The sequence below is a fragment of the Cervus elaphus genome, chromosome 4 (genome assembly GCF_910594005.1).
Source record: "Cervus elaphus chromosome 4, mCerEla1.1, whole genome shotgun sequence".
Lineage (NCBI taxonomy): Eukaryota > Metazoa > Chordata > Mammalia > Artiodactyla > Cervidae > Cervus > Cervus elaphus.
The window spans coordinates 53,789,653-53,805,781 of NC_057818.1; the positions used below are offsets into that span (position 1 = coordinate 53,789,653).

At 62.9% G+C, this 16,129-nt stretch overlaps 2 protein-coding genes and 1 long non-coding RNA gene across 12 annotated transcripts; 1 reads left to right on the forward strand and 2 right to left on the reverse strand.

Annotated features, from left to right (window-relative positions):
• Positions 1–380: 380 nt before the first annotated feature.
• SIX5 (SIX homeobox 5) lies at positions 381–5,254 on the reverse strand. Its single transcript, XM_043899526.1, has 3 exons — positions 3,657–5,254; positions 1,911–2,707; positions 381–1,653 (listed from the first exon to the last, which is right to left on the reverse strand). The coding sequence occupies exons 1-3, from the start codon at positions 4,463–4,465 to the stop codon at positions 1,034–1,036; spliced, it is 2,226 nt and encodes a 741-aa protein (XP_043755461.1). The 5' UTR covers positions 4,466–5,254; the 3' UTR covers positions 381–1,033.
• On the forward strand, positions 4,316–9,341 carry LOC122692201. The gene is made up of 4 exons (XR_006340611.1): positions 4,316–4,457; positions 4,723–4,796; positions 6,451–6,540; positions 7,249–9,341. It is a non-coding gene; the product is annotated as an uncharacterized LOC122692201 (long non-coding RNA).
• DMPK (DM1 protein kinase) lies at positions 5,354–16,128 on the reverse strand. Of its 10 annotated transcripts, none has more exons than XM_043899535.1 (15): positions 14,779–16,128; positions 12,576–12,667; positions 12,242–12,325; positions 12,056–12,151; positions 11,620–11,768; positions 11,398–11,491; positions 10,892–11,098; positions 10,562–10,810; positions 9,732–9,817; positions 8,320–8,416; positions 7,397–7,554; positions 7,206–7,303; positions 7,000–7,046; positions 6,596–6,681; positions 5,354–6,259 (listed from the first exon to the last, which is right to left on the reverse strand). In XM_043899535.1, the coding sequence occupies exons 1-15, from the start codon at positions 14,936–14,938 to the stop codon at positions 6,100–6,102; spliced, it is 1,863 nt and encodes a 620-aa protein (XP_043755470.1). In that variant the 5' UTR covers positions 14,939–16,128; the 3' UTR covers positions 5,354–6,099. The 10 variants fall into 10 exon arrangements, with proteins under 10 accessions (XP_043755470.1, XP_043755473.1, XP_043755469.1 ...); XM_043899538.1 differs by having other exon boundaries at positions 6,596–6,685; XM_043899534.1 differs by having other exon boundaries at positions 10,547–10,810.
• Between the last annotated feature and the right edge of the window lies 1 nt (position 16,129).

Below are 16,129 nucleotides of genomic sequence, written 5' to 3' on the forward strand. Positions count from 1 at the left end.
AAAGGAGCCCCCCTCCCACCCGAATGAAATGCAGGGAGGTGAAGTTTCCCTCTGCCTGTCCACTGCCCAGCCCAGAATCTAATGCTTTCCACCCTGTTCAATCTCACCTCACTTTCCTCCTCCTACCCTGTTCTATTTATAGATTATTTATTATTTTCAATGAAATAAAACTGTTACCAGCAAGAGACAAGGCCACCTGCCCTGGGCCCTCTTCTTCAGCTCTGTTCTCCGCAGACACATTCCCAAACAGCTCCTCCAGTGTGACCTCCAGGCCTGTCCCCTCTCAGGGAGCATGCATCACAAAGCCAGAAACTCAAGGTGCGCTGTCTGTCCTTTAGCTTTTCCTTGGGCAAGTTGTTGGAAGGTAACCCACACCCCCGGAGGTTCTAGTTGTCTGTTTATTTTAATGGAAATGAAGGCATAACACGTCCTAGAAAAATAAAGATTTAGGATACAAACTAGACACAGGGGTCAGGGTTGCCCCGGTGGTCGGGGATCTTTGGTCTGGGGCTGGACAAGGTACCTGGGGCTCTAGTCCAGGAGGTGCTAACCGAGGACCCTGGCCCATGCCCCCCACACCTTTGGGCAGGCAGGGCCCAGCTGGGAGGGTCCAGGAGTCTCAGCACAGGACTGCCTGTCCTCCACCCTTGAATTCCAAGCAGTTCTGAGAACGCTGGCCGTCAGTGGAGCTATTAATAGTGTTTCAGGGAGTGATAGGGAGAGGGCTGGGGGTGGGGGGCGGGGGAAATTCAGCCGTTCGGCAGGGCTTTCAGCTCACGGCTAGTACCAGGTCGAGCGGGGGCAGAGCCCCTGAGTCAGGACCCCCAAATCTCCCCATATAGACCAAGGAGAGGGCTGTAACAGAGGCAGCATCCTGTCCGAGGAGTGGACCCTCCAGGGCATGGAGAGGTTGAGCAGCCGGGGAGGGTGTAGTGTGTGTGGGTAGACGGCAGCCACTGTGTTTATGAGAGGGTCCCTCCTCCCGGCCTGGATTTCGAGCACCATTGTCAGGGGAGGCCTGGGGGCCGGCGGGTCACAGTTCCAAGGGCTCTTCCACAGGCACTGACTGTAGCTGCGTCAGGACCTTGGTCTCGGCTTCCAGCCCCTCGTCCACCTCGCCCCCCGCGGTGGCCCCCAGGAGCAGCCCCTCGGGGTCAGGGTCTGGCAGCCTCAGCACGGTATGGGGGGCCTGTGTCCCCAGCCCCTTCTCTTCCTCCAGCAGCCCCTCAGTGCCAGCGCTCAGTTCCAGCCCGGCCGGCCAGATGGGCACGGCCGCGGGCGACAGCAGCAGCCCCTCGGGCGGGGGCGCCGGGAAGCCGGGTAGGAGGCCAGAGGAGTCTGGGGAGAAGGGGAGGCTGGGGGCAGCGGGGGCGGAGGCGGCGGGGGGCGGCTGGGGTGGCTGCTGCGCAGGAAGTGCGCCTAAGGCGTGGGCCTCCGGAAGAGCGGGGCTGGTGGCCACTGGGAGGGCTCCTTCAGGCACTGAGATGGCTGTGTCCGGCTTCAGGGGCAGGGCCAGGCTGGGGGCGGGCGGCAGGACCTGGGAGACCAGCATGCTGGTGGGGAAAGTGGCGGTGAGGATGATCTTGCCCTGCTGCACGGCCACACCTGTTACAATGGGGCTGCCGGACACGGGGTTGGCCAGCAGGAAGTTTCCTGTAGGGAGAGGAGGGAGGAAAGGCACCCAGGTGAGGATGAAGCTGCTGGAGGGCAGGCAGGGGGATTAACCAGAGGCAAAAGGAGCCCCTTCAGGGTCAGAGTAAGGCTAAGTCTTCCTGGCCTGAGCTTCAGGAGGGTCTGGGACCCGCCAGGGAAGAGCTCCCCTCCCCCCACTGTGGCCCCAGGAAGCCCACCAGCAGCAACCCCCTCCCCAAAATAAGTGCACCCCCCACCCAGCCACCAGAAGGGGTTACCTGGGGTAGTGGCCGAAGGCAGCTGCAGCGCAGTCACGCCCACGCCGGAGTTTATCAGGTGCACGTTGGCAGGGCCTGAGGCACCGGCCACCTTCACTGGGCTGCCTGGCCCAGCTGCCAACAGCTGCAGCGGCCCCACAGCCTGGGGCAGCGTCACCACCTGTGAGGTGGGCACCACCTGGGGCAGGTTCAGCAGTGGGGAGGTGGGGCCCAGGCCAGCAGGGTAGCCAGGGGGCGGGGAAAGTGGCACCACTTGGGGAGCAGCCATGGAAGTCACTGGTCCTGGGGGCAGCGGAAAGGTGGCTGCTGGAGGGGGGCCAGGCACCACTTGGGGCAGAGGTGCCAGGACCTCCTCTCCAGGCGGCCCTGAAGCAGTCACCTGAGCCCCCTTGGTCTCCAGGGCTTCAGGCTGAGCCTCCTCCAGACGAACCTCCCCAGTCTGAGGGTCCAGGACCAGGGAGGTCTTGCCCTCGTTGGCCCCTTGGGGGCTGGGCTGCGGAGCAGGGGCACCCCCGGTGAGCAGCAGGGGGCCCAGGCCGGAGGCCTCGCCCAGTGCGAGGCTGTTGATGATGACGGGGCTCCCATTGAGGAGCACTGCTGGAGAGCTGCCGGCCGCCAGGAAGCTCCCGTTCACCAGGATGGAGGAGGAGGCAGGGCACGGTGCGGGAGGGGCGGCCCCGGCCAGGAATATGGAGCCTGGCGCTGGGCCCTCGGCAGCCGCCGGAGCCGCCCCTCTCTCCAGGTCCTCAGGACTGCGGCTGGACTCATCCTCCGTAGTGGGGTTTCCATCAGACTCACTGGCCAGAGAGAGGATTTTGAGTGGTGGACTTATGTGTTTCCCCGCAGGCCAGCCCCATTCCTGCTGAGAGCTGGAGGCAAAGTGCTCAGAGGAAGCACAAGCCGCCCATTGCCTTCCCATGTTCCCCAGCCCAAAATTTTGTGGGCAATTTCAGGGAGTTAATGAAACCTCCTCTCTGAGACCCCAGGGAGGAGTCTCTGCAAGCCCGGTCCTGACACCACTGCCCAAAGGTTCAAGCTGAACGCTGAGGGTTAGAGGGGCCCTCCTCTCCCAACTCCTCAGCTTTAGGGTCCGGGAGGCTGAGCAACCGGGCTGCCCGAAGTCTCCAGAGTCGGCCTGAAAACAGCCGAGGGGCTCTGGAGACATTAAGGAGGGAGTCGCCAGCTTAGTTCCCGGTGCCCAACCCCCCCTTCCCCTCCCCCCGGGCGTCGGAGAAGGAGCGAGAGGCCGGCGCGCAGGGTGGGAGGGGAAGGGCTTGGGTTACAGGGAAACCGGAGCTGGGGAAGGTTCACGTTTCACAACAAAGACAGACGACGGACCACGCTGTTTGGGCCCTGGGGGGGCGGGAGAGACGATGAGACAGCCGCGGTCAGGGAGGGACTGGCCGCGAAGGGGCCTAAAGAAGCCCCTACGCCCGGGAGCGAGGACAAAGGCCTCTCCTTTCTCGCAGCCCCTTTTTCTCACTGCCGCCCCCAAGACTAGCCGCGGGCGCGGATGGGATCCGGGACGGAGCTTGTGGAGTAGAGGGAGGCGGTCTCCCCAGCCTCTGCGAGAGGAGCAGCGGTGTCAGGGTGGAGGGCCGGGCGAGTGCCTAGTTAATCCACGAGGATTCCTCGCGCTCGGCGGGCGCCTGAGGGTGTGAGCGGGGGCTGTCCGAGGACAACGGGTCTGGGAGAGGTGGGTACGTCCCAGGGAAAGCCAGACTGGCGCCGCCCCGGGCCCCTCACCTCTTGCAGGGCGCGCCGCCGCCGCCGCCCCCGGTCCGGTCGCGCTGTCGTCGGTTCTTGAACCAGTTGCTGACTTGCGTGAGCGAGAGGCCGGTGAGCGTGGCCAGGCGGCGCTTCTCGTCCGGCGTGGGGTAGCGGTTGCCGCGATAGCAGGCCTTCAGCGCGGCGCGGGAGCGCTCCTTGAAGCAATAGACGGTCTCCTCGCCGTCCCAGATGGTCTTGGGCAGCGGGAATTTCTTGCGTAGACGGTACTTGTCCACCGCGCCCAGCGCGCGGCCGCGGGCCCGCTCGGCCTCGTGGTAGCGCGCGCGCAGGTAGAGGTCCTGAAGGAAGGCGTGGTGGGCGGCGGGGAAGGGGCGGCTCTCGAGCAGCCGGTAGAGCTCGGCGTACTCGCCTCGCTGGAAAGCCACCAGGGCCCGAGCGCGCAGCACAGGATCGCTGCCACGTAGGCGCTCGGCCGGGGGCAGTGCGCCCAGGAAGCGGCTCAAGCGGCCGGCGTGGCCCGCCTGTAGCAGCGCCTCGCACACGCACGCCACCTGCTCCGGCGAGAAGCGGAGCCCCGTGGGCGGCTCGGCAGCGGCCTCGGGGGGCGACCCGGGAACGCCTGGGGATCCGGGGCCCTCCACTTTCACCGCCGTTTCGCCCGCCCCGGCCCCGGCCGCCGCCGCCGCCTCACCCTCGGCAGCCTGCAAAGTCTGCAGGAGCTGGCGCGCTTCCTCCTCCTCCTCTTCGGTCGCCGCCGCCGCCGCTACCACTGCCTCCCCCCCGGCCGCCGGCCCCGCGCTCGGCTCCGCAGGCAAGGTAGCCATGTTTTGCAACTTTGGGAAGTTCCTCCCTCCTTCTCCTCCCTCGGGCTTTCCCCAGCCCCCTCCCCCGCCCGTCTCCCCTCCCCACCCCACCCCCACTTCGTGCTTCCCGATCTTCTCCCGCCGACCCGCGTCTCCCCTCCTCAACACCGATGCCAGGCCCAGCTCTCTACTAGGGTCTCTGTCCCAGTGTCTGTGTGTGTGCCCGTCCCCCTCCCCGTCTTGTCCGTGATTCTCCCTTTGTTTTCCCTCCGCCTCAGGCCGCGCTTTTTGCGTCCCCCCGCGTGTGCCTCTGGCTCAGGGCCTCAGTTTCCCCATCGGGACAACGGAGAAGGTAACGGGCCGTCCGGGAGGGTTAAGGGCGCGAAGCCACCTCTGCCCCGAGACTAAGCTTCTGCACGCCTCCGTCTCCAGGGTCCTCCGAAGGCCCCCCTCACTCCCCATCTCGGCCCACGCTCCGCCCCTCGGAATTCCCGGCTCCGCAGGGGGGCGGGTCTGGTTGGCAGAAGGGGCGGGGGAAACGGGCTGGAAAGTTTGCAGCAACTTTTCTCGAGCCTAAGTCTCTGGAACGGATGCGCGTGGCCCGCGCAGGCGCAATGGTAGGAGGATGGCTGCGCGAACTGCCAGTCCAGCCCGCCTCTTCCACGCGGTCGAATGGCACAGCTGGGCCACAGCTGGACAATGGGCGGTGCCTCCGAGGGGCCTGCTCGTCTTCTCCTATTGGCCGGGTGCCTGGGCCACGCCCCCCAGCCCTACCCCCACCCGATTCGTCCGTTTCGCCTCCCGCTAGCTTCCTGCCAGGCCATTGGCCGCCTCCGCTCGCCTTTCGATTGGCCTGCTGAGCAGCCTCTTGCCCTCGACGCAAGCTGCAGACCCCAAGGAATTTCAGAATTTTGGGCAGACGGGAGGACCTTTTATTCGCGAGGATCGGGGGTGGGGGTCCTAGGTGGGGAAAGACAATAAATATCGAGGAATGTCGGGGTCTCAGTGCATCCAAAACGTGGATTAGGGTGCTGGGGTCCTGGAGCCTGTCAGCGGGTCAGAGAAAAGGTCAATAAATACCCAAACTGCCGAGGCGGACGGAGCCGGCTGGACTCCGAGAGCAGCGCACGTGAGGAGGGCGCGAGAATCCCCGAAAAAGCGGGGCTGTCAAAAACAAAGATTCCCAAGAAAGCAGGCGGAGCTCGCGCTAGACTTTCGCTGCGGAAAGAGAGCCTTCCTGAGGGGGCGGGGCCTCATGCACAAGGAGGATTTGTGGTTTGCGAGCCAATGTGGGTGGGGGTGCCTGGAGGGTGAGAAACAGATGAGCCCTGGCCCTGCTGCCTTATCTAGGTCGCAGCTTGCCCATCCACGTCGGGGGCCTCAGCTAGGCAGGCGGAAGAGGTCCGCGATCCCCACCCCCCAGCAGCAGCAGCAGCAGCAGCAGCAGCACTCCCCGCTACAAGCCTCCCTGGAGCCGCAGCCCCGGCTCCTCCCTCCCCGGCCGCCAGGGGGCGGGCCCGGATCACGGGGCTGAAGCTGGGGCGGAGACCCACGCTCGGAGTGCTGTGAACTGGGAAGCGATGGGAGGGGCTTCTGGGCCCTGCCTCGGTAACCCAACCCTCCAGCAGAGCCCGAGTGTAGGACAGGCTCGGGTTCTAGGGTTCAGGCGGAGAAGGCGGCTCCCGGGCGGGGTCAGACTGCGGTGAGATGGCCGGCGCAGGCCACCAACCCAATGCAGCCCAGGGCGGCGGCAACAGCCAGAGCAGCGGCGAACAGGAGCAAGGAACGCGCCTCCGATAGGTCAGGCCTAGGGACCTGCAAGGAGAGGGCGAGGGTCAGCACCCAGCGACATGAGCCTCTGATTGGCTCCCGGGACTTGCCCCGCCTACGCCTAGGAGGTCCACAACCCCCGGCAGCCGCCCCGCCCCCCTCACAGCGCGGGTAGCTCTGGTTGGCCGGCTCGCAAACCTAAGTCTTGTCCGAACTCATTATTGGCTGCTTCCTAGAGACCTGTGTTGATTGACTGCCCGAGAATCCTCCCCTCCCCACCGCTGGCCCAGCCCCGCAGAGGCGTTGCTAAGCAGAGGCGACTTGGGGTACGTGGAGCTGGGCGGGGGCGCGCGGCGGGCGGGCGTGAGCAGCCGGACGTACCCTGGCAGGGAGCAGCAGGTGGCGGCGGTGCATGGGGCCTGGCCCCACCAGCGGGCATTGGCCCAGAGCCACGGCCGGGGGGCCATCTAGCTGGAGAGAGAAGGGACAGGTGACCCGATCTGAGCCCAGCTCGGCCCGGCCGCCCTCGGCGTGGGGCGAGAGACAGCGAGGGGAGTCGAGGTCGGAGGGGTTATCTAGGGAGACCCCGAATTGGATATCCCAAATGGGGATATGGTGAGAGGCCTAAACCGAGGGATACCTGGTCGATGTGGGGTGGATGGAGGCTATCTGACTGCAACCACAGAGAGGGGAGCCCTAAATCTGGACGGGGGTACATGGTGACAGAGACAGGGGCAGCAAAGAGGGGCAGCAGGCTTGACGCAGGGGAAAAAGAGGGGTCTTACATGGGAAGGTGGATCCGTAGCCCGGGGACTGGGGACCCCCGTGACAGCTGGAAGGAGAAGAGAGAGGCGTAGGGCGCGTGGAGGGACGAGGAGGGCGGTGGCGCGGCGTGCCCCAGCCTGGCCCCTCGCCCTCCCCCAGGTGTGTACACCTGCCGCGGGCCCACCTCCCCGGGCGCCTCAGGGAAGGGGGCGGGTGAGGGACTCGCCTGCGGCTCCCCCTGCCTGAAGCAACTCCATCCGCTCCTGCAGCTGCCGGACGTGCGCCTCCAGGTCGCGGTTCCGAGCCTGGGCCTCACGGAGTTGACTGCGGAGAGGTGTGGACCGTGAGCCCTTGAGGCTCTGGCGAGAGAGGCTGCTAAAGTTGGTGACTTCCCCCGGCCCCGACCCCGACCCCGACCTGGCGAAGTTCTGGTTGGCCTTATGGATGGCCGCTAGCTCCTGGCTCAGGCTCTGCCGGGTCAGCACCTCCTCCTCCAGGGCCTCCTGGAGCTCCCGCAGCGTCACCTCCGGCTCTGCCACCGCCTCCGGAATGGTCTCCGGAACTGCCGCTTCAACCTGGGTATGGAAACGGGGCTTAGGGCGACCAGAGGCCTCGGGAGCATTCAGGACTTCAGCATAGATTGCAGGACTGGGATCCTCCCTTGACCTCTATTCCTGCACCCCCTAGATCTTTCTGGAATCCCCACGGCTCCACAGTGATCCAGACTCCCTCCTTTGGAGGGCTAATAGCAGCCCAGTCCTATTCATCTCCAGCCTTTAATCTGGTCTCCTCCCATCCACCATCCACACCAAAACCAAAGGGCTGTTCCTACAACACTGCCCAACGTGACCAGGTCCCTCCTCTGCACAAATTTTCTCCAGCCCCTCAGAGCCCTAGGAGGAGGCACACCACACTGAAAGGCCCTGTCTGGTGTGCCTCCGCTGGCCTCAGCCACCCCACTACTCATTCTTCACCATCCTTTCTCCTGGACCAGTAACGCCTTACTACCCTCCTTTTACATTTAAGAGCAATCAGCTGGTTCCCACCTCAGAGCCCTCACTCTTAAGGTTCTCTTTGCTTTTCCTCCCATGGGTGGTCCTTCTCCTTCTCCAGGGCTTCCCCTCCCTTGAAAGTCCCCCTCTATGCATTAGAAATTAGAACTCAGTGACCTGTTCTAATTTCTTTGTGAGGGTCACGTCTGACTGAAGTAGCCTTGCTCTACTTTGTCTTCCGTCTCTTTCTATCGAGGAAGTTCCCAGGAGGCCCAGCACTCCACGGCACACTGTATCCCTGAAGGCCTCCCCTTCTCACCCCTCACTGACTCTCCTCCAGGGACTCACCGCTCCCTCTGGTGGGGGCACTGTGGGTTCCAGGCTGGGCTCAGGCAATGGCTCGGCCTCCAGTTCCATGGGTGTGGAGCCCGGGGTCTCATCGTCCCTGGGGAGAGGAGGACGCCGAGGGGTGGGAGGGTGAGCCAAGGCCTCACCCGAGGCTGCTGATCCCCTGGGTTTAGAGCCAGGACACCCTAGCCTGTGCCCTGGGGCAGCCAGACCCGAAGTCTCCGTGGTTTGAGAAGGGGGAGAAGCAGAGTAAAGGGGGCAAATTGCCAGGCTGGGGGTGGGGGGTACAGGTCCTCCTGTTGTTAGGAAAAGGCCAGCCCCTGGCATGGCCTTAGGCCCCTGGAAGTTGAGTTTCCCTTCTTTGGGAACCTGGGGTCAAGACAGCCATGTTCTAGGATCTGCCCTTCCGCTCCATGTGCCCTTCTCAGGCCCCTCTCCTTAGGGACCAAGGAAGTGAGGGGCACACTGCCCAGCTCTGGCAACCTCCAAAGAGGTGGTCTTCAGACTGGGTGTGGGATCCCAAGACTGACAGTAGACAGCAGCCCACCCCCTCAAACCCAGGTGCTGGGAGGAAGACAGATCCTCCCAAGGAATATGAAATTGCAATAAAAGTGATTTCCCTCCAACCCAGCAGTCCCTCTTACGGAACTGTGCCTCAAGGACCCAATGACCCTGGACAAGGATAAAGACCTTGTGCGAGACCAATTTGTGGCTGTTCATCCAGCTTGGGTCAGGACAGAGAGGCTGGTTGACTAAGTCCTGCCGGTCCAGTGGGGAGAGCACTCCCCAGCAGGTCAGGATTGTGTGGTAGTTTGTTTGTGATAAGAAATGGCATTTGCAGTACGTTGTCCAATAACAGAATTAGAATACAGCATGTTCCCACAGTTGTTAAGGAGGTGTGTGTGTGTGTGTGAGCCAGGGACCGCTGCTGCTGGCGGGCTTTGTATTTTCTGATATACTTGTGATAGGCAAATGTATTATTTGCAGAATCAATGTTTTAAAAAGGCTTTGTGGTTATGTAATTCAGTGAGTCTGTGTTCTTTTAAGACTGACTTAACAATTCTAAACTCCTTATTTTCTAAGACTGTGAGGTCCTATGACTGTACACTAGATATTGAAAAGTGGAAAGTGAGAAGATTCTGCAAGACCAAGCCTGTGACTCTGAGGTTTAACAACTGAATCTAAATTTCAAAGTTCTCGTGGTCTGAGAATTTAAGGTCTTGCAACTCTGGGCTCCTAAAAGTCCTTACTTCCCAAGACAGTAAGGTTCCAAGATTGACCCTACAAGTCTCCTGGGTGCCATCAGGGCAGAATGTGATAACCTGGAGCAGCCCCCCGGGGCCTCTGGGGGGGGGAGGGCCTTCCCTCCTCCCCCATCCACTCCTCTCAGGCTGCACAGGAGCCGCACTTACCTGAGGGCCATGCAGGAGTAGGAGTAGCCCACGAAAGGTAGGTGGACGCCCAGCGGCATGCCTTCCTGCATGTCCGACAGCGTCTCCTAGGCAAGAGAAACACAGATGTGAGGTAAGCAGCAGCTGTCAGGGCTAGCCCCTCACCCATTCCCAGTGTTGGCTTAAGTGCCCACCACCCCCACACCCTAGCCCGGGTCTATCTAAAGTGGACTCTACATCATTTTATTACATCCTGCTGCTTCCTTCAGGGCACTTGCCACAGTAAAGGTATATCTTCTCTAGACTGTGAGTAGAGGGCAGGGACCAGGGCTGATTTGGTCCATGAGTGTCCCCAGCAGTGCCCAGCACAAGGGCAGTCAGACAGAGCAAGCCTGGGGGAGCATGTACCAACAGCTAAGGGAGAGAAGCCCTGAGGAAGGGAGGGAGGGAGGTCCCTCTATGGTGCTTTCTTACCTCTCATCCTTCCAGGTCTCAGGTCACATAGCCCCCTCCTCCAGGAAGGGGAGGGGGCTCCCCTTCCTCCTGGAGGAAGCCCTCCAGGACCTTTCATGCTGCATTAGGAGGCGAGCCCCCTACACCTCCCCGCCCATCTCAGCCCTGATCTCTCTGGGGCGTCACTGTCAGGGACAAGTCTGTGTCTCCCACTGGACTGTGAGTCTAGGTCACTGCTGGCTTCCCAGTACTCGGCCCCCAAAGAGCAGGGGCTCTGGGGAAGCAGTGATTTCAGGACCCCAGGAGGAGGGTACTCTCCTAACCTCAGTGTTATGGCGGAGGTGCGGGGTACCTTCTGCAGAGCTGGGGTCGCAGGTACCTACCCCGCCCCCGCTCACCATGGCAGTGAGCCCGTCCTCCACCATATCGAAGTTGCACGTGTCCGTGGCACCCTCGAAATCTGGCGTGAAAGGGGGAACGCTGTCTCGGAGGCTGTCCCATTCAAGGCCAAAGAAGAAAGGATGCTTCCGGAAATCCCCTGCTCCGTTCCGGCCCAGGCGCACCTCCGGGGGACACAGCAGCTGCTGGATGAGGTCGCGAGCCTCCTCGGGGACTCCTGTGTCGGCCAGCGGGAGACAGAGGTGCTCCTGCTCAGAAGGGGCAGGAAAGAGGGGCTGTTACCCGGGCGCCTTCGCAGAGAGGTCACGGGCTCCCCGGGCGGCGCTCACCCTGTAGTGCACGATCTTGCCGTAGGTCTCGGCCGTGGAGTCGGCGTAGAAGGGCGTCTGCCCGTAGAACATTTCATAGGCGAACACGCCCAGCGCCCACCAGTCACACTCGGGCCCGTAGCTGCCAGTCCCCGGCCCGCCGCCCACCGCCTGCAGGATCTCGGGAGACAAGTAGTCCGGAGTGCCCACAGCCACCAGCGACCGCACCTGAGCCAACAGGACCACAGCTGAGCTTGGCCCCGCCCCTCCTACCTCTGACTCCACCTCCTCCTGACCTCGACCCTGCAGCTTAGTCCCCCCTTCTGCCTGTTTTAACACTGAGCTCCCACAGGCAGGCTTAGGCCTGGGTCTCCTCTCTCCCCTCCAGATCTGGTCCTGCCCTCACGCTGGCTCGGCCTGCACGCCTCAGGCCCGCCCCCACACCCTGCACCTCCGGTTCCTCCCTCTACCCCGACCCCATCCGTTATTGGTCGCCGGAGCTACCCCAGGACAGGCGCACGGCTCACCGTTCCATCCGACCGCAACTTGAGGCAGGAGCCGAAGTCGGCCAGGCGGATATGGCCGCAGCGGTCCAGCAGGATGTTGTCCGGTTTGATGTCCCTGCGCGGAGGGAAGAAGGAAAGGGAAGGGGGATACATGAGCCTCTCTCCTGTCGTCTCACCAGGCCCCACCCTCTTAAGGATCACGGTTCTCCAATTCCCGCGCCCCTCGGCCCCGGCAGCGCCCACCTGTGCACGTAGCCCAGCCGGTGCACCGAGTCTATGGCCATGACAATCTCGGCCAGGTAGAAGCGCGCCATCTCGGCCGGGATCCGCTCCCCAAACTTGCTCAGCAGCGTTAGCAGGTCCCCGCCCACGTAGTACTCCATGACAAGGTACTGGGAGGGGGCGTGTTATGGGGAGTCGGTACCCCGCCTGGGCACCGATCTCTGACATCCCGGGACAAAGACTCCCAGAGACGCCCCATCCCTGGGCAGAGACCCCGCAGTCGCGGCCACAAGACATCTCCCAGGCCAAAATAGACACCCCCACCCCCAATCCTCGTTCCCCCAGGTTGTCACTAGATAGAAATTCACTCCCCACCAAGAGTGTCAGGGAGAAAAACCCAAAGACCTTCTCCGATGTCCAGAGTATGGAGCCCACAGTCGCCCGGTCAGGGGCTCACCAGGTAGTTCTCGTCCTGGAAGGCGAAGTGCAGCTGCGTGATCCAACGCTGGTCCCCGTTCACCAACACGTCCCTCTCTTCGCGGAAGCACGACACCTGCGGGACACCCGGAGCTGAAGCGGGCGGGGGAGGGGGGCGACGCAAGGGGGGATTCTCAGTACCCTGCCCACCCAGTCCGGCCCTCACCTCGCCTCTCTTCAGCATGTCCCACTTATTCATGATCTTCATAGCGTACACCTGGCCCGTCTGCTTCATCTTCACCACCGCCACCTGAAGGCCCAAACAGGGTAACCGGGCGGAGGTGAACTGGAGACACCCGGGCTCGCCGGGATAGGCCTCCGCCCGTAACCCTGCCCAGACGTGGCCCCGCCCACAAGCCACGCCCATTAGCCTCAAGCCCCGCCTTAGGCTCTAAACGCAAGTCATTCATCACTTTCTCAGGCCTGTCTCGGAACTCCTACGTCCCCCGCCCACTGTAGGAAAAGGCAGGTCCCAGCCCCGGCTGCCCCCCCAGGCTCACCTCGCTGAACGCCCCGCGTCCGATCACCTTCAAAATCTCGAAGTCCTCCCTCTGCAGTCGGACCTCCTTAAGCCTCGCCGCGATGGGCTCCACTGGAGGCGTGGAGGGAACCAGAATCACAGGGACTGACGTTGGAGACGAGGCAGTCCCACCCTCGGTCCCCTGTCCTTGCCTCTCCCCTCAGGGCTGTCTGCCTCCGTCTTCACATAAACGTTTTGTGAGGTTTGGGGGGCCCTAAACTACCCTCCTATGGAGAGAGGTATGATGTCTGCGAACCCCTTTCTGGGACAGAACATCAGGCCAGAGGGCTCTCCAGGATGCAGGATGAACGGGTTGAGGTAACAAGTCTGCTGAAAGGACGCTGTGATGAACAGAGAGAGAAGAAACAGGCCCAGTTCATAGAGCTCCTGGGGCAACGGTCCCTACTCCTGGTGACCTGGCCCACCCCCAGGGCACTCTCTCCTTCAGTCTGTCTTGCGTTATGGCCCAGAGCCTGCAATTTAATCCAGCACCTTAGGCTCAGATGCAGGTGGCTTGTGGCCCACACTTTGGGAAATCCCGAGTTCAGGCTTGGGGCCAGGAGAAGGAACAGGAGAGGGAGACAAAGCCGTGGACCTGCAGTCTGGGCACCAGTGCTGCAGACACGGTCAAGTGCGTCCTGTGTTCTCAACTCCAGAAGGAGGTTTTACTATCTCTCCTTATCTACAGATGGGGAACCAAGACTCAAGACCGGTGAAGTCCTCTGCCCAAGGTCCTAGAGCCAGCAATGTGGCAGAGGGCAGTCTGGGAGGGAGAGGGCAGAGGGTGGAGGCAGGAGACTCAGGGGCAGGGGGAGAGGGAGGCTTGGAAGAAGCTGGGAGCCTCCTAGGCAGGAGGGAGAGGGCAATGGGTAAGGATGAAGGAAGATACTGTGGGTTATGGAGAGGGTTTGGGGTTCGGGGAGAGTGGGCTGGCCGGGAAGCAGCAGCCAGGGCCCAGGATGGGGGAGGGAGGAGACAGCCAAGACATTGAGCCCTTTTAAGGCAGCGGGAACCCAGGCCCCCTCCCCCGCCCCGGCGGCCTGGCAGGGGAGGGGCCGCAGGATGCTGCCCGGGCCACAAAAGGAGCGCTCCTTACAGGAGTGCTGATTCCTGTCCCGCCTCAGGTCTCAGTTTATCCTGCAGCAAGAAGGGGGCTGAGAGAGTTACTAAGGGCTGGGGGGATGTGGGGAGAAGGTTCTCCCAGAGGTCAAGTGGTCAAGCACTTGGCCTCCACCCTCCCATCTGCAAAATGGGAAGAAGGAGAGAAGCAAGGCCTGGGTCAGAAAGAGATGGACACAAGAGGGAGCAGAAGGCAGAGAGGACACAGGGATGGGGACAGGGACACACAGGGCCCCAGGAGCAGGCTACTGAGGGCCAGAATGGCAGATGTTAGAGAGACAGAAACCTGAGTGCACCAGAGCCCAGGCCAGGAAGGGCCGAGGGCAGACAAAGCAGGAGGCTGAGGCTGAACCATCCTCCCTGCAGACCTGTCTCCAGGGGAACACTCAGCCAGAAGGGACTTTGGGGTGGGGGGGGGCACGCAGCATGGAACCTGCAGAGAAAGTGGGCCCTCCCAGAAGAACCCTGGTTGTTCCTTCTCCAGCCAGGGGGTGCTGGGCGATGCCTGTCTGCAAAGTTGGTTCTCCCTGGGGCCTGAGTCACTGCGCCCTCCTAGGGCCTGGGCACCTGTTGGGACAGCTGGAGAGGCTGGCGCCGAACACCTGCCCATCGGCCGCACCCCTGGCAGCTGCCCTGTTCTGTCCCTCCCGCTCCCCGCTGCACTCTGGCAGGGTGGAGGGCCACAGAGCCCATTTTGGTGGTGTGGGGGGGGAGTTCCCTAGGAGACAGGGCTCCCCAGCAAGTCCCTAGGCCTAGACTCGGGGAGGGTGTGCAGGGGGACCACAAGAGGCAGCACCCAGCCCAGCTGACCATGGCTCCCAAGTCTTGGTTCTGAGTCATGGCTACCCTGGGCTCTGCTGACCCCACTCTGCCTTGCCCCGTGGGGCACAGGGGGAGGCGCACATCACCCCAAATTCTGGGCTCCTGAATGGAAGGCTCGCCCCATGTCCATCCTGCCCCCAGCAACCAGCCCAGACCCACCTCCTCCCTCTGCCCTACCCCCATCCCCAAACATGGGTAGGGGTGGGGGTGGGAGAAGCTCCTGCAGGCAGGTGGGCACTCACCCCACTCCAAGAAGTCGGCCACATACTTGTCCTGGGCCAGGTCGGAGGCACCCAGCTCCTGGTGGACGCCCAGGAGAAGGTCGAGCAGGGGCTCCAGCCCCAGGAAGCCGGGGTCCAGCACCAGCTGCTGGAGCCGCCTCAGCCGCACCTCGGCTGACATGTCGGGCAGGCAGCACCATGGCCCCCTCCCCGGGCCCGGGGCTCAGGGTCCTCCCATCGTGGGGCCTGAAGGGCCCTGTGGAGGCCCCGGCCGCATGTCTGCCTGTCCCTGGCTGTCCCCTGGGCCTCTCTGGCCACTTCTCTCCGCTGGCTGCGAGGGCCTCCTCCCTTTCTCCCCACCCCTCGGGCCGGCCCCCTCCAGCCTCCCGGCCTTAACCCCTCACAACCCAGGGCCCCCCCTACTCCCGCCTCCCCGGGCCCCTTGGAAAGCTCCAACGTGAGGTGGTAGGCGGTGGAGAATCTCAACCCTCCAACTCTCCCCCCGCCCCCACAAAAAAGGCCCAGCACAGGTGTGACCCGTGCCAGAGATGAGCCCTCCCATTCCCCGGAGGGGACCAATTGAGGTTCAGAGTGATCTGGTAACACCCCTCCCAAGCTCTGGAGCTGGGAGGGGAGAAAAAGGGGTGAGGCCTGGGAAGGGGAGGCAGGAGGCCAGGGCAGCTTTACGGGTGACTCAGCCAAGGATTCAGACTTTGGGACGGTTTAAATTTAGCCCTCAGGCCCTCTGTTTTACACTGACTTTTTTTTTTTTTGGCAGGAGGTGGGGAAGGGGTGGTGAGAGAATCGGGAACGGAGGCCCTCAGCAGCCAGGACCAGGGGTGACCCACTGGCCAAAGCCGGGGGGAGCCAGAGGAGCCCCAGAATAGCTCCCTGGAGCCTGGCTGCACAGCCACATTCCTGCCCAGGCTCGGATTAGAAACAGAAACATTTCGGGGGGTGGAGGGCGGAGCGCGAAGACACCACTCCCTGTGGCTCCAGAGAGCCGCCAGGAGGGATTTTCGTTGCTCTTTCCAGGGTGGACAGGCCTCTCAGAGGAAACCATGGTCTCTGGTCGGCCCTGGATGCTGGGGCCCTTGGCCGAGCCAGCAAGAGGCCAAGGCTTGTGCTGGCGGCAGGTCACTTAGGGGGAACCTCAGGGGCTCCCTGGGGACCCCTGTCACTTCTGATTTGGACACTTTGAAAAGGAAGCATTAAAAACGCCCACTGAAGACCTTGAAGGGGTCCTGGCGGCTCCCTTCCCTCTGAGAGTTTGGGGGGGGCGGTGTGAGGGATCCTCCCCATCTGATGGGCCCTGCCCCCGGCTGGCCAGCAGCTGACTCACCAGCTCTGTGCCCCCAGCACCGCCCTCCTC